The sequence below is a fragment of the Oxyura jamaicensis genome, chromosome 4 (assembly GCF_011077185.1).
Source record: "Oxyura jamaicensis isolate SHBP4307 breed ruddy duck chromosome 4, BPBGC_Ojam_1.0, whole genome shotgun sequence".
Taxonomy (NCBI): Eukaryota; Metazoa; Chordata; class Aves; order Anseriformes; family Anatidae; genus Oxyura; species Oxyura jamaicensis.
Window position 1 is genome coordinate 68818717 of NC_048896.1, and position 27010 is coordinate 68845726.

The window sequence follows — 27010 nt, forward strand, 5'->3', positions numbered from 1 at the left end:
GAAAGAAAGAAAGAAAGAAAGAAAGAAAGAAAGAAAGAAAGAAAGAAAGAAAAAGAAAAAGATTCGTCCCTTTGAGCAATTCCACCCTGTTCTCTTGATTCCTTGAAGCTGCATCCTCTGGCAGTGCACGAGGACAGACAGCATTGCCTCAGCTGGGACAAGGAGCAATAATTTTCAGCTTAGATATTTGCAGTTGTTTTTGCCAGCTTGCTCATGGCGACAACTCTCTCATGCTTTCCATGATATTTTATCAAGGTGAATTCTGTCCTTTGAATTTTGGGCCATCAGCCTTCAGGCTAGCAATCTACGTGTATTTTAATGATAATGTAATACGTTGAAATATGGTATTTCAAGGAGTAGTCAAGTCCGTATATAAAATGGAGTCATAAGGCTGTGCGTTATCACAGTGTGAAGCCAAAGAAATCTCTTGAATAATTGATACAACCCATCCTTTATTTTGCACAACCATTGCTGTGTTGGTTTTCTTAATATCTCAACAGCAGACCCAGGAATATAAATATTCTAGAATGTAGCAAATAGCTCAGCAATTTATGAATTTAAACATTTCCCCATGCAGCTCACTAGTCAGCATGCCCTATTGTGTGAAAGCATACAGTTCTCCTCCTGCTTACAACAGTCCTGAGATCAAGCTTAAGGAACAGATCAAACTATTGTGGTCTATAGATCAATGCAGATGTAAGGGGATAGGCAGGATTAAATACTTGCATTGATCTGTTAACCTTGCTAATATACCCTTCCCATTTAAAAACCTTCCTTAGAGTTGTTTTAGTGCTACGACTGTTTTGTTTTCACTAACATCTAAATGTTGTCACACAATACAGAAGTTCGAAAGCACAACCTTGTTCAAGTGAATGCTTTCTTACAAATCTCTTCTTATGTAGCCAAGCCCTTGCCATAAACCTAAGAGGTAGATCTGTTGTGGCCTTGTATTTTAAATCAACATGGAGATTGTGCTCTCATATTTCCTTTCTCCTTATTTGTTCTTGTTTAGTTTCAAATTTTATAGTTGAATAAATGTCACCTCTGCTGGTTAAAGTTCAGGTCGAGTTACATTTTGCTATGACCCTGCTGCTCTGTTTTGCAGACGCTGGGACTGTGGTCTGGCATGGCAGGAAAGTTCACAGATCATAGCCTAAGGATTTTTTTTTCCTTTCTTTCTTGGATATCCTTTTGTCAGGCAAGGAAAGTAATCTTTGTAAAATTGGATTGAGGGAGTTCTGTTGATTAAGAGTTTTGTGTAAGTAACAAAGGAATGTTTGTGTCCTACATAATTTCAGAAAGCATTATGCATCACTTAGGCTAGTTTAGAACCAGATGTCTAATTCTGTTTTAATTTCCCATTTTATTCATTAAAATAAACATTATTGTAGAAATACTTGCCTGATGAGAGGTGGCAACAGCCAGTCATAGCCAATTAGACACATTTATTTAATGAAAAGCAATACAAATATGTATTTGACCTGTGTGGAATTGTGTTGAAGTAAGGAATGCATGGATATAGGTCCTGGACCTGCTGGTTTATTCAAGCGTACCTCTTCAGGCTTAGGTTTCTGCTGCTGCATCTGCATGTTTGTTATACAGACCCGTGTACACCATGTGTACTCATGCAGCCCCAAGACTTAAAAAAAAAAAAAAAAAAAAGGCAGAGGGAGCAATTAGAGATATACAGACATGGCAGAGGCACCCTCGTGTTAGCTTGGAGGGGGTTTATTAGAATGGAGGATGCAAGTGAGAAAAACCTAATGCAATAAACACTTGGAAAGAGCCTTGCTTCCAGTAGCCATGCCTAATAGGTAAGAATAAGGTGTCACAGAAAGAGAATCTAACTCTTCAGCTTCTTCATCATCTTTCTTCTTCCGCCCCTTTCTGCCGTGATCTCCACACTCTCCTCATATTCCCTGCAAGTCCTGTATGCTAAGCGAGGCAAAAATCCTCTGGCAGAAGAAATGACACGGGCTAATCAATTGCATCCATATCTTAATGTTGTCCATGTTGGGGAACCAGAGTTCTGGCATGCGTTAACTGTTGAGTGCTTAATTTCACAAACTCGCTCTTGTTTCTTTGATGCTTTCAAGCTAATATCCCGAGTAAGCAAACAAAACACGTACAAGCTGAAACAACATTTTGACTGTAGAGAATGATATTATTTTAGTGGCAAGTTCCAATAACTTGGCTGCACGGCATAGCTGGCTGCTGCTTGCCCAAGTGAAGTGCTCAGGGCAATTGCAGGTTGGCTTCCAAGTGGACCTGCCTCTTCAGCAGGTAAACGTGCCGGGTGGCTTTTGCAGGTATTTGACAACAAGAGAGTACTGAGATCTGTGAATAATTGATTGATTGCGATGATGGATCCAGTCCTCTCTAAGCTTCTTGCTTCATTTATGGTTTTTGTCCACCTCCTCCTAAACTCTTTGCTCTCCCCAGGCTCCCACATGTAGTAAAGGTCAGGTCACAAAGGCTGCATGCTGCTTTATTTCTGTTTGTGATTATCTGTGCCTTTCTCTTCGCTTCACATTGTGCAAATTCTCCTTTCTTCAGAAATGATCTTACATTGAGTTCATCTCCTTCCTTTGGCACTTTCCTTGTCTAAAGGATATTTTACTTCTAGTTAATGGCACCTGAGTTACATTCGGGGTGGTTCCTTCTCATTTCTTCTGTCTTACACATTCACATGGCATATAGTTCAAGAAGCAATAATATGTAAAAGAGATGATCTATATCGTTTACAGTGACAATCTTTGTTATTTCTCCTTCCATTTTCCATCTGCTTCTCCAGCAGTGCCATGTTCCTGGCAGATAGAGAGGAACTGGGAATGCCTCATGCTGTTTATTTTGCAGTAATTGGGGATTTCTGCCCGTTTTGATGCACACATTCCTTCCTTAACCTGCTGCCTCGATGACCTGGATCTGAGGTGCCCATCTTGCGTGTTGCCTGTACAAATAACTTCTTCCAGTTTCTTACTTGTAACAGGAGAAGGAACCGCGTGGTTTGCTTTCCCTTGTAGCAGCTGTGCGTTTTGCTGGATTTAATATCTGTTTGACTCCGGACTATTCACTAGTATCTCTTTCCTGGTTTCGAGGAGATAAACCGGGATGAGTCATAGAGCACTTATTCCCAGAGATAGCTTCAGCAATAGAAGAGGGACCGTGAATACTTCAGGCAAAAGTACTTGATATTAGGCATAAATGGTATGAAGGTCACTGGTTTTTGTTGTTTTTCCCCCTCCCTAAGTAGATGAAGTTCTCTTCGAACAGGCTGCAGAAATACCAATTAGTGTGCTTCATTCTGAAATGTAATCAAATTTAAAATGTAAAAAAATCCCTCTTGGCTACAGTACAGTCGGGGCCCCTAATTATGAAAGGCATATGTTCCCCTCCATCTTTCTTCCCTCCACCCATGTAGATAATCGTCCTTCTAGAATGATTTCTTCTTTGGAAAAATCTTTGTGACGTTCCGCTCCTGCTTTGCTCAGAGCGATGCTGTTATCTGTGCATTAGTTTTATGTCGCTGGATTCTCGCAGGATAATACACAAGATAGTTACCCTGATTGCTTGCTGTTTCGTGTGTCATCTGTGTTTTTGGAATATCTCAAGGCCTGTCAGTCTTCCGCTGGGGATTACATCATTTGGGGGTCTCAAGCGTTCTGAAACAAAAGCATACTTCAGTGGTAAGATATGTATGCCCGGACACTTGGCAGTCTTTCAAGACTCCAAACTTGACACGGAGTTAATCTCAGAGAAATGTATTTTCTGCTATTCATAGTGACTAAACAATTATTTCCATGCGCCTTTTTTTTTTTTCATAATGAAGGGTTTTCTTTACAGATGGTAATTATTGACATAAAATACATTTCCCTTTTTATTGCCAGCCACTGCAGGATTTATTCCAAGGTGGTGATTTTGCTTTCTGCCTAGCCTTTGAAAGTTTTGGCAATGCTGAATTTAAATTAATAATTGTTTCTGTAGCGGTGAGCCTGATCTTGTTTGAAATGTGCCAATTTCTGCATTATTAGCTTGCCTCTCTTTCTGGGGCAGACCTCTGGGGAGAAAGTTACCTGCACCTGCCTAGCTACCTCATCCCATATCAAATTAAAACAGCAAATCGCTATCACAAATTGTATCACCCGTCACTTAAGCACCAGCTGTGTTGTGAAGGTTTCATAAGGGTTTAATTGAAACACAACTTGCTGCACTGGGGTGGATTTCATCCTAATACAAAGGAGTATAATACAATGCACTATATAATACACAACGTATAAGAATAAAAACAGCTTCAGAGCTGGTACGAGAAGAATGCTAGAAAAACCAGCAATACAAATTCGATTGAGAGTTTGCTGTGTGCAGATTCCATCTAGACCTTGATGTTATTCCTAATATTTTGTTAGCTTTAAAACACATGTACTGTATTTAACTTGCCCCGAGGAAAACCTGCCTGCCAGCCTGCCACCTGGGCACCCATTTGGGCTCTTGGCCGGTGGGTCAGGTGCCAGCTTCTGCACCCACAGAGGGTCCAAGCCTGCGTTGGGCACGGCTGCAGCCGAATGTGCTGCCCACATTGCGCTCACAGACCCTCTAGGGAAGGATGGAGCTGAAGTGAAAATGCCTGCTGAATATTCTCAGCATCACCAAAGTGTCTTATTTTCCTAAAATGTTATTGAATGTTTTTTATCGTATCTCCCTAATGTCAAAATTCTGTCTTTCCATTTGGAAGAGCAGTGAGGCATAGAGTTACTAATGTTACTAATGTGAACTAATAACAATTGAAGTAAAATGTAGCTGAGCTAATAATAATAGTTTATTTAAATTTGGCATATAGTGGAAAAACACCAATAAATATATTACTATTGTTGAGGGTATAGATGCGGATCTATTCCTATATCTGATTCACTAGAAAACTTGTGTGTTAACTTAATAGCTTGCAGGAGGTAAGGTTTCCTCATGATTTTTTAAGGATTTTCCTTTAATACGCAGACTTTTCATTAAAAAGAATTAAAAAAAAAGGAGGGCGGTGGGGAATTTATGCTTCTGTTTCACAGAAGATGTAGACATCATGAGCATAACAGATGGATTTTTTCTGTATGTAGGAAAGCATTTAAATAAGTGGAAAGGGAATATGAAAATGTTCTGGGATTTTTAAGTCTGGAGCTTTCCAAAAACATCCCTTAAAAAGATTTTCTATCACCTTTTAATTTATCACAGATTAAAGAAATCATTGTTCCTCTTAATTTTAATGAATTACATTTATCTTGTATGCAAGAATCTTCAAGCATAGATGAGATGGCCTTAATTCATACTGTCCAAAGGACACTACTGCCAGAAGAGCTCTTTCTAAACAGTTAAGTGGAATTGTGCAAGCTCTTACTGCTGTTGTTTAAGTACTGTGGAAATCTGATTTCTCCTTGGTTTGCATGCAATTCATGCAGTCGGATATCTACGTATGCGAGTCATGCAAATTACAAGTTTATTGGAGGGTCAGCGTAGTTATCAATGGCAGCTGTTCATACGATCCTTAACAATGAGTTGAAAATTTATCTTTTGATTTGAATGCTTCTCACCCCTAAAAACATTATGAGGTCTCAAGAGCATTACTATTTTTGCCTAAGTAGTGGTTATGTCTTTCAGTTTACTTAGGCACCAGACCAAAGTTCATTGAAGTCAATATGAATTCTTCCACTTACATCAGCATGCTTTGGGTCATGCCCTTAATAAACTGTTGTGTTTGCTATCCAAACTAGAAGAGGCTGCAGAATAAAAACTGGTGCTGTACAAACCAAACTGGGCTCAGCAATAGCCTAAAGTGAAAATTCTGTTCCCAGTCAAGCTGGTGGAAGATACAAAACACCCCCCAAGAAGAGTCTGACTGCATGGAAGTATGTATCATCTACATTAACCTTTCAACTCACGCACCCAGGGTAAAAATGACCTATTTGCCCACACAACAATGTTAGTAGTGAGATCAGGGTGGGCAAGGGGCTGCTGTTAAGGAACAAAACGTACAATTGTAGAGTGTTAGTGCTGATCACTAGGCAATATTGGAGTCCTTGAAGTGAAAAAGGGGTTTGATCTTTGTTTTAAAGGTCTTTTAGTCATCATGATCAAACAATGACTGCAGACGTTTGTTATCTAATACAAAGGTGGTGAAGATGATAGTAACAATTAAGAAGTCCTACATCAGGAACCTTGAAAATCCAATTGGAATTGCAAGTTAAGTAGTCTAAAATTTAGTGAATCAGGTATCGTACTGCATGAAAATTTCAGAATAAAGAGAAAAGAGGAAATATATGACATTATGCAACATTGCTCCATAGAGAAAAATGGATAGAGAAAACAAACAAGAAATCTGTATTTAACCATTTCACATCATTGCATAATACAATGCAAAATAAATCCAGGAGAATTTTATGAAATATTTCTATAAGTAGAGAAAGGCAGTACCGTAATACTGAAGATACTCCAGACGAAAAATAAATTCAAGATAGTAAGGTAAGGTACAATATAAATAAAAAAATAATAATAAAAATTTAAAAAAAAAAATGATTTTGAGGCTAGATTTTAAGGTGAGCATCTTCAGTCTCCCCTCTGGAAAGGCTTAGAAAAGCAGAATTTTCTGCATTAAATGAGGGTTTTCGATGGGTTTGCTCAGGCTCTTAATGAACATCACAAGAGGAGTGTTCCTAGGGGTGAAAATCATCATTAGGTAGAAAATTTTAGTCTGAACTGAGGGATGATACAAATAGTGAAGTGGTAAGATCATCACCAGTGGGTCTGAAAGTGCAAAACCATTTACTTACTTTCCCTGGGCAGAAATATTAGCCTTGTGGGAAACCTTAATTATAGTAACATTTTGGTATGATTAATTTAGTTTTGCAACAAGAAAAAACATGCACTTCTTATGTGTGATTTATATTACTTTTAAAATTTAATTTTTAACTGTTTAATAATTAAAATACACATTTTTTTTGAATTATCATAAGGAAACGGAATGAAAGAAGTAGATATAATGCTAAGTTGTTGTCTGCTTTCCAGTTCTGTTCCATACTAAATTATTCCCTTGACAAACTGGATAAAAAGTAGTTGTGCTTTGGACATTTTGTGATTAATCTGCCTCTGTGTTTGCATCTGTGTTAGTAAAAACAGAGCTACTGCTGAAGGCTCGAAATAATCACGCTGCCTTATGCCTGTGGTCAATACTCCTACCTCTGCATACATTTTTTCCAATGTACATCAAATGTGATGCGGTGTGGAAGGCACAGCAGTGTGAAATGTACATTGTGATGAGGAAAACGGCTGCTAAAGGACTTGTTGGGCAAAGCTTACATTTCATGGAGCTCATAAACAGAGGTGCCTGGATGTTAATGGTTAGTTATGTTCTGTGTCTGAGATGGTGGAAATCAGAAATTCATCTCAGGAGCTGGTAGGTACTGGTGGCCCAGAGGTGGAGCACGCTCCATGGCTGCATGACTTTTTAATTGGCTTTACAGTCCAGACGATCGAGCTGTTTCTTTGAAGAGCTTTTGAACATGGTTCACCAGTTATTTTGAAAAGATGGAAGGCCCTTCAATACAGTTGGCAGTCGCTGTGGCCAAGTGCTCCCTTGCAGTCATAGGTTTAGTAGAAATAGCTCTGGTGATATTTCGTAGATGCTCCCAGGCAGGTCTCCGCTCGGGTTGCTGACCGTAAAGTAGCCAGAGCCCAAGGGTGCACCGTGCCTCGCCGAGGAGATCCGAGCTTCAGGCTCAGCAGAGAGCAGGAGCCGGGCTGTGGGCTCTGCGTGCCCCTGCACAGCTGCCTTGGGTGGGTTGCAGGGTGACTGATGTGGGGATGTGCAGACCCTGAGCGCTGGCTTTGTTTCCCCACCCCATTTATTAGTACAGAAGTGAGAAGGGAGTGCTGCTGGCCTGGAAGTCGTCATTATCTGAAGCTTTGCATGGGAATAGAGGGAAGGAAGGGAAGAAAATGGTACTCCAAACACTGTCTTATCCAGTGGCTCCTTTCATAATTTCCTTCACACAATCAATTTGCGTTCTTTTACAAGCAGTGACTCACTCCTGTTTTTTCTCTACCAAGAAGAAACAGAAGTAAGAAGCTTGTATTCTTTTATGCCTTTAGCATCTTCCACACTTCATAAAAAACATAAGATTTTATTTTTTAGAAATGTGTTGAATACAAGTTTTTATGTGCCTTTTGACCGATAGCTAGGATTGGCCATGCAGCTTCATAGTGTATGTTCTCATTTAAGAGTACAAATGATGGTTTATTCTGATAACGGTGCTCAGTTTATCCAGACAAATGCATACACCATTATCAAGCGTCACCATGAAATCAGCATGAAATAACCAGTGATTCATTCATGAAATAACCAATGATTCATTCATTACTGTAGGTATTAATAACCTCATGTAAAATGTTTGCCTAGTTTTCTTCAATAGCTGCAAGAAAAAGAAAGAATATCCTTATGCAGGATAATTCAGCAGAAAAGATGTTATTTTTGTTCATGGGTCTAAGGACAAGAAATGAAAAACTGGCCTTTTGTACCAGTTCCCACGCAGGGCGGCTTACGGCAGCATTGTGTTGGCAGGTGGTTGTTGGTTTTAGCCTGGGTTAATTCCCTGCTCTGGTTTGCAGCGCAGCTTGTACAAAGCTTGCATCAGCATCCTCTAGGGAGCCAGTTTGCAGTGCCAAAGGGTGAGCGGAGAGGCTGGCACGGAAGGAGGGGAGAGGGTTTGTAAAGTCCTAGTGGCAGCCAGGTAGTCTGAACATTTGCTTGGTGAACTTTAGTGCCACACAATTAGCACGTTATCAGTCACATTCACAGATTCCTTAACTTCCACCAAGGCATCCCGCTGCTTTTTCTGCTCTGTCTTTCCCCTGGCTGTCGAACTGTTGGTGAAATAAAATAGCTGGCAGCCCTCTTTGAGATAGGAGAAATCTCGTCAGCCCTCCTCCCGCACCCTTCATAGCTTAGCTCGTGCCTTCGTGGTCCTGCAACTTGTGTCTCTGTAATAGTAGAAACACAGCCTAATGAATGATCAGCGCTGGTGTTTGATTAGGCTGAATCCCGCTTCCCTCCCATCTCTCACCGTCATTTGTCTGCAAGGGCTCTGGTTCTATCTCCATGCTCTCTCCTTTATTCGTTTTAATCTAATCTGCCTCCCTGACATCATTCCTCTCTCTGCCTGCATGGCAGCCGGGCGTGGGGAGCTCCCCTGAGCCCTGTCTCCTGGGGATATCTTCGACTGCAGGAGGCCCCATGTCACCGTTTGTTGCTATAAAGCCATGCCACAACACTGATGATGTGCTGGTGAAGTCCTTGCTGTTTATTTTCATGCTTAATTCTTTAATTAGTAACTGTTGGTTACGCTTCTTCACAAGGGACTGTTGCTTGTACACAATATTTAGACTGATGTGGTTAATCAGGAAGTTATGTAGTATCTAGCCATGTTTACTTAAATACAAAGCTTGGCCTCTGGTTGTTCTTTTTTTGATAGATTATTTTTTTTCTCCAAATTGCATCACTCTGAGTAGAATGAAATTAAGTATAAAAATTGCAAACAATTCATCTTTAGTCAGTTACACAAAGCTTCCTCAAAAGTGCTGAAGACATTTTAAAAACTGAATTCAAAGACATTTTGATAAAGGGCAATTTTTCCAGTTTTATTATTAACTGTCAGATCGTAATGTCCTTAAAGCTTCACTCGACCAGACCCCATCCGCTGCTATCTGGTTTTTATCCGTAAATTGGAAATTGGTTCTCAGTATCTAGCAACCAAAGATTTTCCCAGCTTTGAGAGAACGAGCCTTTGAAATGGGCTAGATGAATAAACTGACTTAAAGAAAACGTTCCCTCTGCACCTGCAGAAGAAGCTGCCGCTGCCAAAAGATGACTGCTTCAAAAAACTTGGATTCCTAGGATTTAGCCGGTGATTCCTGCCAGTTCAGTGCTTTGATGTTTGTTACAAGTTCAGCAGCAGAGGCATAGTAATGTGGGTTATTATGTAAACATAACCCTTTGGAAAAAGACTAACATAATCTCCATTTGAAATCTTAATAAGCACAGAATCCTACTTGAATCAAGCAGTTTGTTGGTGGAGGCAGATTTAATACCTGTTTTCACGTTCCCGGCTCTGAAATCAGCACGTGCTTTCCATGCGATTCTCTGTCTGCAGGTAATGGAGGTCCGGTGCCAGCAGGGAGGTATTCGTTTGAAAGGAAAAAAGATAAACCAGGGAGGGAAGCACCGCTTCAGTAAGTCTCTAGGGATGCAGGGTGTTCTTCCAAGGTTTCTGGAAGGATTTCAGGAGGGAGCAGTTGGGTTGCAGCAATATGTAGCTTACTGAAAGCAATTACTGCAGGAAAGAATGGACAGTTGATGGCTCACCTAACTTGGAAAAATGTGTAGAGTTATCAACCTTGTCAGCATGAGCTGCAAAGTGCTGAAAACAGAAATGGAAAAGACTAAATACTATCCGGTAGAAACCATCGGTCAGGGGCTGCTTGGTGGCTCTCGTTCTTCCATGAGTGTGGTGGGATGTGTGGGGAGAACTGCTGGGGGCAGTGTCCTCTGCTGGGGCTCCAGCACCTCATAGATACATTTCTGGTCCTTGATAAATGGAAAAATTTCCAGTTAATGATGGAACTGTCAGATTGTAATGTCCTTAAAGTTTCACTTGAGTAGACCTCTTCTGTTGCTATCTGTTTTTTATCTGTAAAGGAGGTTAGCAACCAGAGAGTTAGAGAATCAGGAGTAGGCTGCCAGACGTTCTCCCATCAGTGGGGGATGAGGAGGGAGCTCTTCACTACGTTGTCCTCTCCACTTCATTCTGCTTGGAAATGGGAAAAGATCATGACAATTTCCAGGAAATTGCCATCTTTCCAGAAAATTGTCATCTTAGGCAGTTCAAAAGCAGGTGACAGTTCTTCACCGTGGACAAATGCAAGGCGGTGAGCACTGGAAAGAACTCATGGCTTTATCTTTGTCCCATGGCCAGTGAAAACAGCGGCTGTCCACATTTTTGTGCACGTAAGAGATTAGCTGTATGTTTTCAGCCTGGACAGCAGGTATCATGTAAACAAATTTAATACTAACATATTTTTGAGGGTGTTATTTTGCATAAATTGATATCTTTACGGATAAAATCCTTCTCCCCTTCATTATGTTCAGCTGTTGTCATAAATAAATAGAGAAGGTAGTGAAATGAAGCAGTGGGAACTGGATAGCTGAAAGGTCATGCAAGAAGATGAGAGCTAGGTAGAAAAAATTGAAAGAGACATGGGGAAAAAACAAAGTCTGAAACATGTTGTTATATGAAGAATTTTGTTCAACGTTCTAGTTTTGCCTGTAATGTGGAGACACTGAAATTACAATGCCAGTAAGTTTAAATGCTGTCAGTGGAGATGGCATATCAACTACCACCTTTGTGCTCATTTTCTGAACCTGGGACAATTGCATGTTTACACATAAACACCTTCATGTATCTCCATGGAGGTGCGTGCACTGGAAAGTCCACCCGTGGCTGGAAGATGAGTCTGCAGCAAAGGCAAGATCTAACGCTGAATTCCTTTCTCGTGCTCGTGCATGAGCAGGCTTTGCAGGACTGTATCTCAAACAATCACACTGCAGGGAATACGTGCTGGTATTTCAGCTGGTGGGGTATCACATTTTTAAAGACAGTGCCCTTTCAGCAGAAAAAAATGAAGAAATGCCAGAGGGGGGGGGAAAGAAGAAGAAGAAAAAAAAAGAGTTAAATTATATTAGAGATACAGATGAAACATATTCTATTAGTAATGATGATGTGGTAGAATAGAAATAAAAGTGCCATATTTCACAATTGGACACTTCAAAGGATCCTTCTCTGCCAGTAATCCTCTGATCTGTTTCATGTCACAGGTCACCTAAACAGTATTTACAAACTTTCTGGCTGGAGGACTGCTTCAGGATTTAAGGTGTTGCAACTTCTTGACATCAAAAGTTCAAGAGGACTGATACTTCTCTGAGAATGCGACATCATGGTTAATTTTTATGTAGACTAATGTTTATGAATCTGTCTCCTCAAGACTGATGGGAAACTTCCTTGGAGAAGGGGGGAAATTCTCTCCTAATAGCCATGGGATGAGTTTAGGCTGTGACTGGTAGTTAGCCGAGCACTGCTTCAACCATGCCCAAAAGGTGAGGACCAAAGCCCAAGGTGAAGGGCTCAGCTTAACCACTGATCAGTGTATCACTGGGAAATGGCTGGGAACTCTGGGCTCCCATTACATCCAAATGTGAATGTGAATATTCTCCCCCAAAGTGCTTTGTCACCTTTAAGAGTAAAATACCCTAATAATTGCTGCTGTGGTTTTGAGTGTTGGCTGAACGTGGATGTGAAGTCTCACTTTTGGCACCAAAATCACTAGGGGATCCTGGCAGCTACCTTACGGTACTCAGGCAGCGATGGGTTCCAGTCCCTGGCCGGCATCAATACTGGGTTCTAGGTGGCATTTTTTCTTCTCTCCAACTCATGAAGGTTTAGAAATTTTGTGCTGACTGGATAATTGCTAGTTGCTTCAGTTAGATGGGTCCCATCTTTTATTCCCTCCCCGGAGTAAGTTTACTTTTTATTCTGTCATGTTTCTCCAAGAAAATGACCACTTACACCGGCAACTGCAAGTCCCCAGGCAGTTTCTTGCAAACCCTTGCAGTAGGAGAGCTGCTTTGTGAAGCCTGAATGTTAGGCCTGTTTGCAGGTGTTGATAATATTTTTTTTCATGCTTTTCTTCCTATTGTTTCTTACAAGAAAGGAGAGCGTATTCAAAATATTTCCCCAGCACCAAGGTGGAAAGACCAAGATCCTAGGATCACAGCCAAAATAAAACCGAATATTGTTGTGTAGCTGAAGTAGGAATGCCTAGTTGCTTTGCCCATGAATGATTTGAAGGAAGAAGGATATTTTTTCAAATCTGTTTAATTAAGATGCCTCTTCAGTTCTCCCTTATCATTCATTTCAATAGTTTTTCAGAGTCTTTCAAACCAGAGCTACACAGGGCTCTATTTCAAGTGCACTGTAAAGAGCTGATAATATAGCCTCTGTGGCTGGGGCACAGAATCTTCCTTATATAGCTTTTTTGAACAGAATGCACTTGTTCTGCAACAGATCTTGTGTTGTTTATTACTGATAACCATTCTCAAGTCAGTATAAATGACACTTCCAGATAACTTTCTTCCTCCCCGATAACAATCTGCTAGTTTATACCACTTTCCAGAAGTGTATATTTCTGTTTAGTTTTTAGGATGCGTTTAGTATTTAGTATGGCCAAAGTAGTAATTCTTTCAGTATCTGCCAGCTAGATCAGTTTTGAGAAGAGTCTCTTCAAAGCCATGTCTGTTTGGAATTGACTTATTTATGTGCAGTCTCTGTTCCACAACAAAACAGTCAAAGAAACTGAGCATCGGTTCCCAGTGCTTGAAAGAGAAGGGGTCTCAGAAAACAGGTATGATTTAGGAAGCCGGTGGTAACAGCTCTGTGTTTTGAATAGCTCTGTACTTGTACACGTTTCAAATTTTGTTTGGGAGCGGTCAGGTCGCAGGGAGGCTGGGAGCAAAGCTCTTCGGGGATCACTCTCCGGTTTGGGGTCCCAATAATGGCTTTACGCAGGGAGTAGGGGAGTGCTCAGGTAGGCTGCTGGTGACCCAAAGCTGCCTGCACAGGGGAAGATGGGCTGTTGTGCAGAAAGAAATTGCAGTGTCAAGGACTAACAGAAATAGGGCTGAATCTCTTGGGTGAAAATATATGTTGGAGCTTATAATGTATGGGGGGCGATTCTGAACGACAGCCTGTCCTGGGCACATGTCAGGGGAATGAATTACAGCAGGGCAGAGGTGGCATTAATGCTGCTGAACTGGGGCATGTGATTTCCCCTGGTTCTGTTTGCCCACGTGTAAGAAGAGCTGATGGCAGATAAAGCAAGACAAGACCTTGTTGGGTGCTAAGGAAGGAGTTGGATGTTAAAGAGGTGTATGGATTTTACAGGATGGAGAAGAATGCTTTGTACGAACAGGGAACCGACCAGGAGCATCTTCGGTGGGGACAGTGCCTAGTGTGAATTATGCACCACAGCTAAATAAAGGCAAAGAGAGGTGGTGGCTGCTCTCAGTAAATATACTTGTGAGGCAAAGAACAGGCAAATGGTGTTGACTGCATCTACCAGAGGATAATACTGGTATAAAAACAGATAGCATAGCAGAAACCTGATTATTAATAATGTGGGAAGCCAGTATGAAGTTTCTAACTGTGGAGTAGTTGCCTTTCTGACACACAAAGGGAGCAAAAATCCCCTTCTTGCAGCCTGTTCTTCAAACAGAGCTCAGTAAAGTAGGACTTTACAATTCAGTGGCCTACAAAAACAGTACAGTAACAAGGGACTGACAATTGCCAAGGAAGACTTTTCCAGTCCTTTTTGTTCCAAAGGTGTAAGTTAGCTAATAGGTACTGGAAAGCTGAATGCTTATCGGAAAGCTAAGGCATCTGGTAGTTTAGAAGAGCTATAATTTGTCTCCTGCCATCGCTTTCAGGTGTTTGAAAATATTTTCTGAGTTGTTTTCTTTTCTGAAATGGCATTTAGCTTTAGAAAAAGATTTTTCCCTACCTGATTGGGGAAAATATATCATGTTGGACCTGGCAGCGCAAGAGAGGTGAGGCTGCTGCTATGCACTAAAGATGTATTTCCAGTGCACACAGACCACATGCATACACCCCTATCCCATAACAAGTCCTGTACCCCAAGGCAGCACACCCCTCAGCCCAAAAGATGCTCCTCCAGCACTGACTGATGGTGATAGGCTTCATGCCTTAACACTGGGGCTGGGGGTCTCGCAGAACAGCCCTAGGAGGGGCCTGGACAGGGTGTCCCTTGTTTCGAGTCCTGAGTTTGGCAGGGGGCACACCTGCCTTTGTGCCCCTGTGCTCGTCTGGGCTTGTGCGGATGGGATGGGATGGGGTGGGATGGGATGGGATGGGGTGGGATGGGTGTTATCTGAGTTCCCCCTCCTGCCATCATCTCTCTGTGCTCCTTTTTTGGGTGTGTAGATGAGTTTTCTTGCATAATATATAGCAGTACCACGTTCAGTCTCAGCCTGGTGGGTGCAGGCTTAGAGAATGGCAGGACTGCACAGAAATAAAACCTGCAGTTGGACAGGGGAGAGCTGGAGAAAGTTGAGACCCACGCATAATACAGATGATGTGAATCAAAAAGGAGGAACGGTTCAGAACAAGAGCATGGGAAAAATTAAACTTGACAATATTTTCCCAGCAGGCTGGCAAATAAAACAGGAGGAATACAGAATGGAAATTTCTGGTTGATGGCAAATATATTTGTCAGAAGATACTGGAAACAAAAATTAAATCCAGACATTCTCATCTTGGTAGGCCTTTAAAGTGAATAAAAATACTCTCTTCATTCTCAGCTTTTAGGTAAAATGGTTTGAAATATTACTTAAAATATGGATACAGAGGTAGATGGACTTTTTTCAAGTAAGTTAGGTAGATTATTCTCTTATCTCCCATTTTTGCTCATCAAAACTTTCAGTTTAAGTAAATGGACATAAAAAGATATTCCTGTGGGAATTTTTCTTTAGTTACAACCAGTTCTTTGCTAGGTTGGAGAGGGTAGGACTTCTCTGTGTGTTTCTTGACAGAGAGCCAGCTCTCATATATCCATGAGAACTGTTTACATTAAAAAATCGCTGCCCAGGTACCCGTAATTAAATTTATGCTGAGTTTTTGAATAGCATTTATTGATGTGTTCACCAGAAGAAGCTAAGGCAATTTCAAACAGCAGAGAGTTTCCCACATCCCCTTCCTGTTCCCTGGAAATTCAGAGGCAGCTCCGTTCCCTCTGCCACAGGCTCAGAGGAGAAGGACTCCTGGAGTCTTCTCATCCCTTGTGGCTTCGGGCTTTGTCGCAGAAATTCCTGCTTCCCAGCCCCTGCCCTGCTGGTGCTAGCACATGGCAATTACCCGTATTTTTTTCATGCATACGACTGAAACATCTCGCGTGTGTGAAAGTGCTTGCTCAGAGGAGGCTGGCTGGAAGTTACCCACCGGCTGCCGGTCCGCCCCCAGGGCTGGGAAGGAAGATGGATCTTCCATATATTACCAAATGTCAGCTGAAGTGGTTTCAGCAGGCTGTTCACAGCAACGGACCAGAAGCAATTCAGATGTTGACAAGTATCAATGCTTTATAAGTTTATTCAACCCCAGGTTGTGCTACTTCCTCTAGGAAACTGGATTAGCTAATCAACGGGACAGTGCGTTCACATCCTGCAATGCAACGTGCACAGGAAGTCTGTAGGATTTCCCAAAGCCATGTTGGTCTTCTCATACAGACTTCTGTTGCTGGGGTCGAAAAGCAACCCTCGGAGTGCAGAAAGAGCATCATGCAGGTAGTCTGTACCTTGCACCGTGCTGTTGCATACAGTAACAGAGACCCCCTGTCAAAGCTGATCCCCCACTCAGAACAAAAACCACATACTTTTTATATTTTTTAAGGTGAAACAAGTTCTCTTAACTCTGATGCATATCTAACAATGAGCTGTGAATTTAAAATAAAACAGAAATCTTACAGCAGTGCAGTGCATCTTTCTCCTTGTTTTTTGAGCTCTGGAGAGCTTGTTACAATCATTTTTTGCTTCTTCCTAGAAGATTCCCCTTGAAAAAATGTTTTGAATCAAGATGAGAAGGGCTTCTAGTTTGTATCATTAGCAAATTTCGTAGGTTTTTCACATCTTTATTAGAAATGCAGTAAAAAAACCTTAACATCCGTAAGGCAGTAGAGCGGGGTATGGTCACTTTAACATGGTGGCATTCCCTGTCAGTGCAAGTAGATTCTTCTGTTAGGTCTTACTTGGAAGCAAAAAGGAAAATGAAGTCCTTTTAGCATAGTTAACACTGCTGCATGCAGGGAATAGAGATTCGACCAGTCATTGACAGAGCCTCAGCAGCAGCTGGAGGTGCTTGTTACCATGCACTCCAAAAGATGTTGCTCAGAGTGGCTGTAAAGTGAGATGAACCCAGTTAATTAATCTGCAGAAGGGGTTGGGAAGGCTCCCCAGCCTCCTCTACCCACTCCTACCTTCACAACTCCGTCTCCTGAAAGGACGGTGGCGTTCAGCCTGCCTTTAAGAACAGATGCTTGGAGTCTGTTAGTGCCAAAATCTGTGTAATTGGGAGCTCTTATCTTAATGACTTAACAAACTGAAGACTTAACAAGTACGATGTGGAGCAGACCATGAGAACAAGCTGGGGCAAGAGAAAGGAGTTCCAGCGCTCCCTGGTGCCACCCTCTTCTCGTTCCCAGCGAAGCAGCAGTACTTGTGCAGCAATATTTATGCAGTGCGCTTATGTTGTGCATGCAGAATATCCTGGCTTGTCCCCAGCACGTTGTTTTCTCCGTGGCTGGGCTGCACAGCACGTGCTGCTGCATAAAGTGGTGTGTAACTGAGCTTATTTTTACTGAAACATGGGAGCCATGTGTGCATGTGCCTCTATTACGTGCCGTCACTGTGCAGCATCATCCGGCCAGGGCGGCTCCAACTGCCCGTGTCATCCAGCATGCTGATCCTGTGCCACACAGCGTGGGTTTGTCACATGCAGGGGCAAGAGGTGTGCACAACAAGGCAATGACAGTGGGGAACGCCAAGTTCGAAACTTTTAAGAAGTGTAAGTCTGGAGTTTTTCTCCTCAAACTAATCATAGCTGGGCTTGGCTACACATCCGTCTTTAAAGCCCTGTAAGCAGGCATGGCTGTTGCAGATATAAACGTCTTTACAATTCTCATTTAATGGTTAATGCCACAAATCTACAGTATTTTTAAATTGATTCCCCACATATTTAACTTGTAAGGGCGATGAAATGAGACTTTGCAAAGCAGCTTCTCAAACCGTAGCTGCTAGAGCTGCGAGCAGCGATGTCTGTGAGGCGCACCGTGCACAGAACGTCCTGCTGCAGCAGGGGAGGTGCTTTTGCACAGAACTGGAGCATTTTTTAACTTCGAGGTCACTTGATGCTGCTGTGCAAATCAGCAAAATCGTTTATTGAAGAAACTAAGAAGTATTTTTGTGAATGTAGAAGTTAATCGTCTGAGTGGCTGCAATAAAAATTAAAGATCAGAAAAGCATTTTTACAAGGAAGGTAAAGCTTGTGAATAATATGTAATAGAATTTAAGCCCCTTTGAAGCTTGGATTAGGTTTATGGTTTTTTGTTTTATTTAACTTAAGCCGTGCATAGCTTTCAGAGTGGTTAAAACTTTCATTGAAATGCAGATATTTTAATATTTTTTTGCTCTGTAACCACAGAAAATACTCATCTATTTTCTTTCTGGTTTGAAAAAAAAAAAAAAGAAAGAAGTGTTTCAGCTTTCTGAAGTAGGTGTTCTCTGCAGAATGGGCGCTGATGAGAACCATACACAGAACAGGAAGTTCAAAAGACAGGGAATGGCAGCCGAGAGCAGCCCCATCTGCTTTGGAAATGTATTACTGCACGGTGGAGGCCAAACCAACTGACAAGACACAGTCATTATTTATGGAGAGACTCTGAACTCTGGCTGTTCGTCAAGCTGACTCAAGGAGTCTGCTGCTGGACCTGATGAGCTAGCAAGTATCTAACATAGATTTGTGCTATAATAAATGTCAGATACAGAGGTGTTACTGAAACAAATCGCTAAAATATTAGGAGAAAAGGGGACCGTGCGTCTAATGGCAAAAGACCCTAATGAAGGAGCCTCACTAATAAAGACTGGAGAGCATCAGAACGCCTTATTTTTAAGAGAAAAGTGGGGTGGGAGCAGTCTGTGTCCCAGCCTTGAAGCCAATGGCAGAGCTCTCCCCGCCTGATACGGAGCTAGGGCTTCACCCGCTGTGTGCAGTATCCCGGTGTACTTCTCCGTTAATTTATTTCACGTTACAGAAGCTGGGATGATTCGTGTGTTTGTGAAATAGTTTCCGCATCTGCCCATTTAATACAAGCTCCAGCCCCCAGGCCAATGAAAACATTCCCAGTTCTCTTCAAAAACGCGTATCAGGAAGGCCAAACAATATCGTTTAGCCTAATAAAAAATGATCAGGATGACTCTGTGCTTTTTTACGTTTACTGCTGTTGAGAGCTGGAAGTCCGGAAAAAATCAGCTGAAATAAGTACGGATAATCTCATAGCCAAGGCAGGTTGGCTGCCTTGGTGTCTGGGCGTGCCCCAGATCCTGTCATCATTCCCAAATATATTCGTTACGGCACGTTAGAAGATTACCAGGAGGAAGACTTCTTTCCCTGACAGTCTCGTATACATGCTGCGTGCAGTCAACAGCCGGAGATCCCTGAGCCTTCCTCTGCAGTTGCTCCCCTGTCTGACTTCAATAGCAATGAGCGATCGGCTGTCATCTTCAAAAGTGTCGTGACTCTCCACTTAGCTGCGGGCACTTTTCTATTGCAGAAATGCTATCTAAACATAGGCACTTCTCAAAAAAAAAACAAAAAAAAAAAAAAACACAACTCGTAGTAGGAAGCCTGTCTGGAGTCACTGCTGGCTGCGTGACACGCAGCAAGAAAGGGAGCCACATGTTCCTGTCTGGAAAGTGATCAGTTGCATTATTCTAAGCATTAAAATGTGTCTGTATGGGTGCATCTGTGCACACGGAGACACACATACTGCCAGCGCGTGCTGACAACAAAGTTTTCCATCTCAAAAGAAAAATAGATTGTGTACACAATCTTTTCTTTACCAGGCTGAGAATTTCATTGTAGTCTGCCCCTTCGGCTTCAGAAATACTCTGTTGTGATTCCAAAAGCAGTCTTAGAGTGGTTTACTGCTGCTGTGTATGGCCTCTTATTTACAGTGTTATAACACGAAGTAAAAAAAAGTGAGTACAGTAATTTCCTATTTTATTTATAATATTTTATGTAGTACAAGGGCAGGATGTTTATATCTGCAGTTGTCTATATAAAATAATACCTACATTATAGCCCTGTACATGTGGATGTTCTAGCGAGCTGATAGTCTTACGATGAGTCATGGCCATGCACCACAGCCATTTATCACCGCTCTGACAGTCTCACCTGCACGCTGGCCATCAGTCTGCTCTCCAAGAACATCCAACATTACCGTCCCCAAGCACTTCTGCACAGCTTCCGTGCACAGAAAGGAAAAATAACCCTGCTACCCTGCTACCAAAATGTGTTTGTTTTTTGTTTTTTATTTTTTGTTTTCCATTCTTTCAAAGGTAGAACTTCCTCCGTAAGTACTCTCAGGCCTAAATGAGCCACGCTCCATCTAGAACTGTGGGTGAAATCAGACATCAGTAACGTGTGATTTTTTGAGAGCTAGCACTTGAGCAAGCTGGGACGACAGGCTGTCTTTCTACTGACCTAGGGATGACATCCATCCAGGCACTTAGCTGTCTAGAAGGCTTTGGCAAAGGTGGTAGGTTGGAAAGGAACAAAATCATCTTTGCGGCCTTGGTATCTGAGGCTATCACCTCGAGTAGGGATTGGAAATGAAGAGGAAGCCACTGAAATTATACACATGGTCTGCAGCTTGACCCACCCTGTCTAGCAGGAACCTGCTCAAGGCTTTGGACCTCCCAAGGTTTTGCTGGTGACAGTAATAGCGGTTGCTGCAGCACTGAACCTTTGTGGGGCTTTGTCTCTGAAGAAGACATAGAAGGACCAACGAGGACACGGTGCAGCACGGACCATGAAGTCAGGGCACAAGCACAGACCCACACTGTTTGCCCTGCACTTTTTCTGTCACAGTGTTCCCTATTGTCTGCATAAAAGCAGCCACTTAGTAGGCTCCTGGAGTTAGGTGCGATCTCACGGCGAGCCTGGTGGAGAGAGCAGTAACGGAGCAGCAGGACGGTGGTTATGTTCGTGAGATCAGGCTGCATTTTTCTGTCTCTGCTAGGAATTTAGTTTTGTCGGTAACGTTTATTTACTTGCAATTTTTCAGTGCAGAAGACAAATATGCATGGTTACTTCTTTTCTTGGCACTGGGAAGGGGAGAAGGGTCAGATATTTTACCAATGAGCAGCCAGTTCCTAAGTGCTGCACTACAAAGGTTACTGTGCATTTTTATGGCATTTGATACTCATTATGCTGTACATGATCTGTTCTTTCCATGAGGAATCCTGCAGATGTAAAGGCTCACACTATGATTGGTTTAATTAGAAATAGTGTCAAGAAATCTGGCACCTTTTTTATTCTTTGTTCAAGTAACAAATGTTAAACACATGGACACCAATTAGCTCCTGGAGCAATTTAACTGATTTGAGTGGCGTTACAACAGGGGTGATTTAGCTTATGACATTAATTTCAAATGATTTTTGTACTAGCTTCTCAAATTAGTCTTGCCATCTGAAAATCTCTGGTCAAGGGAGGGATAGCCTGAGATCTGGGAAAAGCACTGTCAGCTATGCTTCTGCTTGGCAAGCCATTTACTAGGGAATTTTCTGAATGTTCTTATTTTGTTAAGGTGTAGTATTGGAGAAAAAGGAGAGTATTTTTATGAATCCCACTTTTGTTGTTGTTTTCCTCAGAGAGTGACAACTTAGCAGATTACTGAGCATCCTTTTCTGCAACTATGGTTCATGCAAATTGGCAACTGAAGTAGCTTGCTGCTGTGAGGTACGGACAGTAATGGCTGCAGAACTGGGCTCTTCAGCTTCAATATTGCCAAAGAAGCTGGTGCAAATAGTAATAAGATCACTAAAACGTTTCCATTAGGATTTGCTCTGCGAAATAGCCATTTCATTTGCCTTTGCTGCAAGTGTTAATTTGTATGTGTGTCCATACTCATTTCCAAGGTGCAAAATTAGCAAATGACTTGTGGAATGAATCAGTAAAGCTATTGTGCTCTGTGAAGAAGTGAATAAACCAGCTATTTTAACCCCAGCCTAGGCTTCCCCTCTCGCGGGTTTCCGAGCGGATCCTTTTGAGATATATCTGTTCGCAAAATAAAGCCACTTTTTATGCTTTTTAGTACTTGCTGACTGTTTGCCAAGGAATTCTATGAAGTATCTGTGAATATAGCCTGAGACGACGCTACACTGCTTCCCCCGTTTCCTGTGCTGAATGGCCAACCCCAATGCTAAACTGTAATACTACTCAAGGTAGGAAGAGTGAGCTGCCAGAAACTATTTATCACTTCACTGGCTTTGTACCATGCACATCCGTCTGAAGTTAAATTGAGGTTATAAGAGTTTTCTTATGCTCCAGCTTTGCCGGTGATAGTATCTTGCAGAAAGATGAAAATAGAAGGTCAGTGTTTAGCCGTTAGATGTTCCTATTCCATGAGGAGAAGATGGAAGTGATAGAAAACTTGACTCAAACACCTTCGGTTTCTGACACCTAGGGCTAAAATGTTAATCTGCCAGTAACACTGATGAGGTGAATGCTTCCTTCTAGTGGCAGATTTCAGGATGATGCTTTATGTACTAATAAATAAATAGTCAGGTTTCACGTAAAATTTTCATACTTGTTGGATATTTTCAGAGGCTTTAAAATAATACAATCTCTTATCTTCTCCTTCTATTTGGTGTTGCTGTTAGAGAAAATTAAGTGACTCCTTTTTTGTCTGTACAAGCTCATTTTAGACATTGTAGATATCCTAAGCTAGAAGTAAAACATGCATGATATCCTAGAGCAAAGCTTTGGATAATTCTGTGTAGTTCAACTCTTTATAAAGCCATAAATCAAGGTGAAGATAATTTTAAGAATTTCCTACAGTAGAATGGGAGTTTATGTTTTGTGGTGTTTCTCTCTTACTCAGTGTCAAGCACCATGAATCCCGTGATACTTGAGGTAACCATGTTGTAAAATGGAAAAGGCATCAAAAAAACTCAGCAACCTAGCACTTCTCACTTCAGCACATCCAAAGCAGATGTGCATCTTCACTATCTGTGCTGCTTGTGTTTTGTTGGCAATGGTTCTGCCAGGTGTCGCTTTCACTTGGGAAAAAAATGAACCACAAAACCAACAGACTTTACTTACAGAAAGGCAGCACCTGAGATGCTGTATCCCTCGGTTGCTGTGATAGCAGCTGACTGATGGTGCATGCCATGCTCTAATGCATATTCAAAGCTGTTGCAAAATGTCTGTGTTGAGATACTCTGTGATTGTATCACTGCTTTACAGCCTTCCTACTGACTGCAGCCTGTTGAGGTTTAAGCTGTTGCTTTTGAGCAGCCTGCTGCTGATGCTGATACGAGTGTTGGCTGCCTCTCGCGTGGGCTGGAGCGGGACAGGGCGCTGAAGCCGACCACCCCGCCGTCTGAAGACAAGGAGTCTGAGAGCACAGCTCGCAGCTCGGGAGCGATTACGTACTGGGTGACCTTCCAGCCACTCCACACGAGGCGTCCAGTTTCCCAGGCTTTCTCCAGAACTTGGCAAGGGCGGAGAGTTAAATGGATGAGAGGGTGTGATGGGAGACGCTGAATTTGGGACAAAGGGAAGCAAGGAAGGCTTTATTTCTAGACCTTGGGAAGAGTGTGTGTGTAAGAAGCCTTTGCCAATACTTTGTGTATATGCCCAGAGCTTTAAGTGGGCATATTTTAAATTAATCAAAGTACGTTGTTTAAGCAACCATATTTGTATAACTGAAATTCCATCAAGCAATCAAAATTCACTTGCTCTTTCTGAAAATTTATGGCAACTGCAAACTTATTTATGTTCATACTTTTCTGAGCATGTCAAAAATGCTTAATATATCACTTGAAAAATGTTAGTGCAACAACTATGTTTTCTTTTTTATCATGCACAAAAATGTATGATAAAAATGCCATGGAAGTAATTGATTGCTAGTCCATGCTGTAGAGACTGACTGACTACACAACACCCTTAAGTAATTAAATTGCTTTAACCACAGATAGCTGGGCCAGATTCCTTTGCATGATTCCTGCCCCCCACCCAGTCTTCATCACTTGATTTCACTTGATGTCGACCTTGCTGTAAGCTAAAAACACACAGATACTGTGTCAAACTCTACTTACAGTTTTGCTTTATGAAGGAGTTGGTTTAAATCCATTATTTTAATGTCTGTGCTTAAAGAAATTCAAGAAGATCATTACTTTTAGGACTTTGATGTGTTTGGGGGTTTCTTTCACAAAGAAATGGTGGTATTAAAGCCACTCAAGCAAAGGGGCCTTTTTCTGATAAAAATCCAGTTCTTATGATTTCCTTCTTGGTTTTACCACACATTCCCTTTTCCTTTTGAATTTTGCTCTTACAAGGGTAGCTAAATAAATACAGTAGCACAGAAGCAAATGGAAAACATCTGTTGTTCTCATTCAGGAATTTAGTGAGTCAGGTTTTGTGAACACCCGAACTCAGCACTTTTTCATATTTGTAGAATTTTCTGTAGTTTAAAATTATTAGTGTAAAACATACACCTCATACTGTTAGAAGTCTTGAGAGCGTGCTTTGTAAATGCCAAAGCTGTACAGGAATAAGAAGAAGGTGGGTTTTTTGCTTTTGTTTTGCATAGCCTTGTGTCTGTTTCTGCTAGTAGCCAGTACAGGGAAAAGAAAGACCAGCTCTTTTTGGAGTGATCCTTCCCTGATGTGCCATCCTGTTTTCCAGCAACCAGAGAGTGCTGAGCTGGAGGTGGATCTTGGGATGGGAATAGCAGTTTAATGGAGATGGATATTTTGTGATTTAGATTTGACAAGGTTAAAGGATAGTTGAAATAGATGGGAGCACAGACTTTTTACAGGAAATGGGTAAGTATTGTGGCTTAAAAACTATGTCACTACAGGATAGAAACTTCTAAAAATATGATGTTCTGATAATGAAGTGAAATGATTTAACCTAAAATATTAGGAATAACTTTCTCCATCATTCTTCAAGTTTAAAGAGTCTTTTTATGCTAATTGGCCTCTTTTTTGTATCAGCAATGTCACTGTGAAAGTTCTCTTGGTGTCTCTCACTCCCTCAGACCATGAGCTGATCTATTTTGCTTCTATAGCTTTCTCCTTCTCTGCATTCAGAGCCCCTTCCAAATTTAATTCTGTACAAATCTGGCGTTTGAGACATATCTAAGTATCAGTATACTACCAGAGATGGAGGTCATTACTTTCTTCAGTTACCTGGTATTCACACATTTGTATCTCCCTTTGCTGAAAACTACTTCAAATGCTCATTAATTCAAGCCCGGTACATCATCTGTAACTTGGCAGCCTTAAAGATAGAAGACTTCTACTCACACCTGTCTTCTTCACCTATAAATTGCTTAAAGTAGGAACAAATAATTCATCTACCAAAATGTAACTCTTTATGGAGCTTATTTAAATCCTCTTTACTAAAAAGTAAGCAGCTTTTTTCTCCTTAATGCCAATGTGCATTTTCTTGTAGTCACCACAGAGATGATGTGAAGTCACGAGTACTGTTTCAGTAGTCTGTAGGCAAGGAAGAAGATCTTACTGTACCTGTGTCTTGACCTAGTAAAGTCTGCAAAGTGTGAAAATCAAATTACTCCAAAGACTTTTTTCTGCCTCCAGGTGAAGGATGTCCAGATTCTGTTAATCTAATTTAGTCCAATACATACTGGACCCCAAAAACTTAGAAAATTCGAGGTGGTCTTTTACTCTATATTCCTCCCAGCTTTGAAGTTGAAAGAACTTAAGACTAAAAAGAGTGTCATGTAACAGAAAATATTTTACGCTAACAAAAATAAAAAATAAGCACATTAAAATTTGCAGATATTTCAGCCCGAATTGTTGAAAAAGGCAGTGCAGGCACTATTTGGCAGTAGTTTGAAACATGGAAAGCTAAGTATACCCAATACACTGTGTGGCTTTGAGCACTGGAATGCTACCAACTATGATAGCGAGAATCCCAACCATTTTCTGTATCTAATTAACTGTGTGGGGAGCAGTACCTGTTCAGTCAGGCCCACCCATAAGAAGGATGCACAAGTCTTCTGTGCTTTTGCTTGTACGTGCTAATTATTGGCTTTGACATGCATGGTATTCATTATGTTTTTGGCAAGAGTATGAAAAAGGCATTTTGTTCTGAAAATAGCTAAAGAAAGAGGTGGGAGGGAGAAAATGTTCTTTTGTAATTGGTCCAGACTGAACTGGGAATCCATCCCCTTACATCTCCCACTTGTGCAATTTCAAATCCTCTGCCTTTCTAGGTCATTTGAACAAGGTCAGAACAATTCAAGGGAGCTGTGCACTTTGCAGTTTGAACATCATATTGGCTTCAGTCTTTTCTCTTACATATTCAGTATCTTGGTTTACACCTCTGCAATGGCTTCTGATAGTCATATCACCTGAAGAGTTTTGCTTACAGTAAGTCTGGCAGCTGTGCTCCAAGTAGCTAGCTTTGTTAGTCTGTGCAGACCTTTTTTGTCTCTTAGTATACTTTCTCAGACTTCTAGCTTCAGGTCTCAGTTTAAGATTTATAGATAGTGGAAATGTTTGTGTTCCCTTCAGGACAGTAACTCACCTTGCCAAAAACCTTGATGTATTGTTTTCACTTCATTACATAGAAAGCTGGGGCACAAAGCCTAGCATTAGAAATGGTTTTACTCCACTCTTGGTGTTTACAGATTTACTGAAACTGAAAAGAGAGGCTACAGCTTTGCTCACCTACTGGAATGACAACAGCAGCAGATGGTTGCTGATCTCAAAGCTTGACTTGTTGGCAGTTTTGGTTAAGTCCCAAAGTATACGCTATTGGTGCTGCGTAAGTAGTAAGTAATGATGATGAGCTTTCAAGTAAACAGCAAGATTTCCATTTGTCTTTGGAGCTGTCTTCACATCATCTGAATGTCTTAACACTTTAATCTCTCAGGTGGACAGGTACGTCAGTGTGGAACAACTGGCAGATTCTTAACAGCAATAAGGTGGTGTAGCTCCGTGTATCTATAGAGCATCTGTGATGTTTTAATCCACCTGAGAATGTATCCCATAATTCGGGTGTCCCTGTATGGTCACCATCCTTAGAGAATGCTGCCATCTACCATG

General features: G+C 41.5%; 1 protein-coding gene across 2 annotated transcripts in view; it reads left to right on the forward strand.

Annotated features, from left to right (window-relative positions):
• SCFD2 (sec1 family domain containing 2) overlaps positions 1-27010 on the forward strand; it is a 193194-nt gene that overhangs the window by 97189 nt on the left and 68995 nt on the right. The window contains exon 6 of one of the 2 annotated variants that reach the window (XM_035323756.1): positions 26593-26759. The exons of the other annotated variant lie outside the window; for it this stretch is intronic. Coding sequence (XP_035179647.1) covers positions 26593-26744 — 152 coding nt within the window. The 3' untranslated portion in view covers positions 26745-26759. Of the gene's footprint in view, positions 1-26592; positions 26760-27010 lie in introns of those variants that run through there. 2 annotated transcript variants of the gene reach the window in all.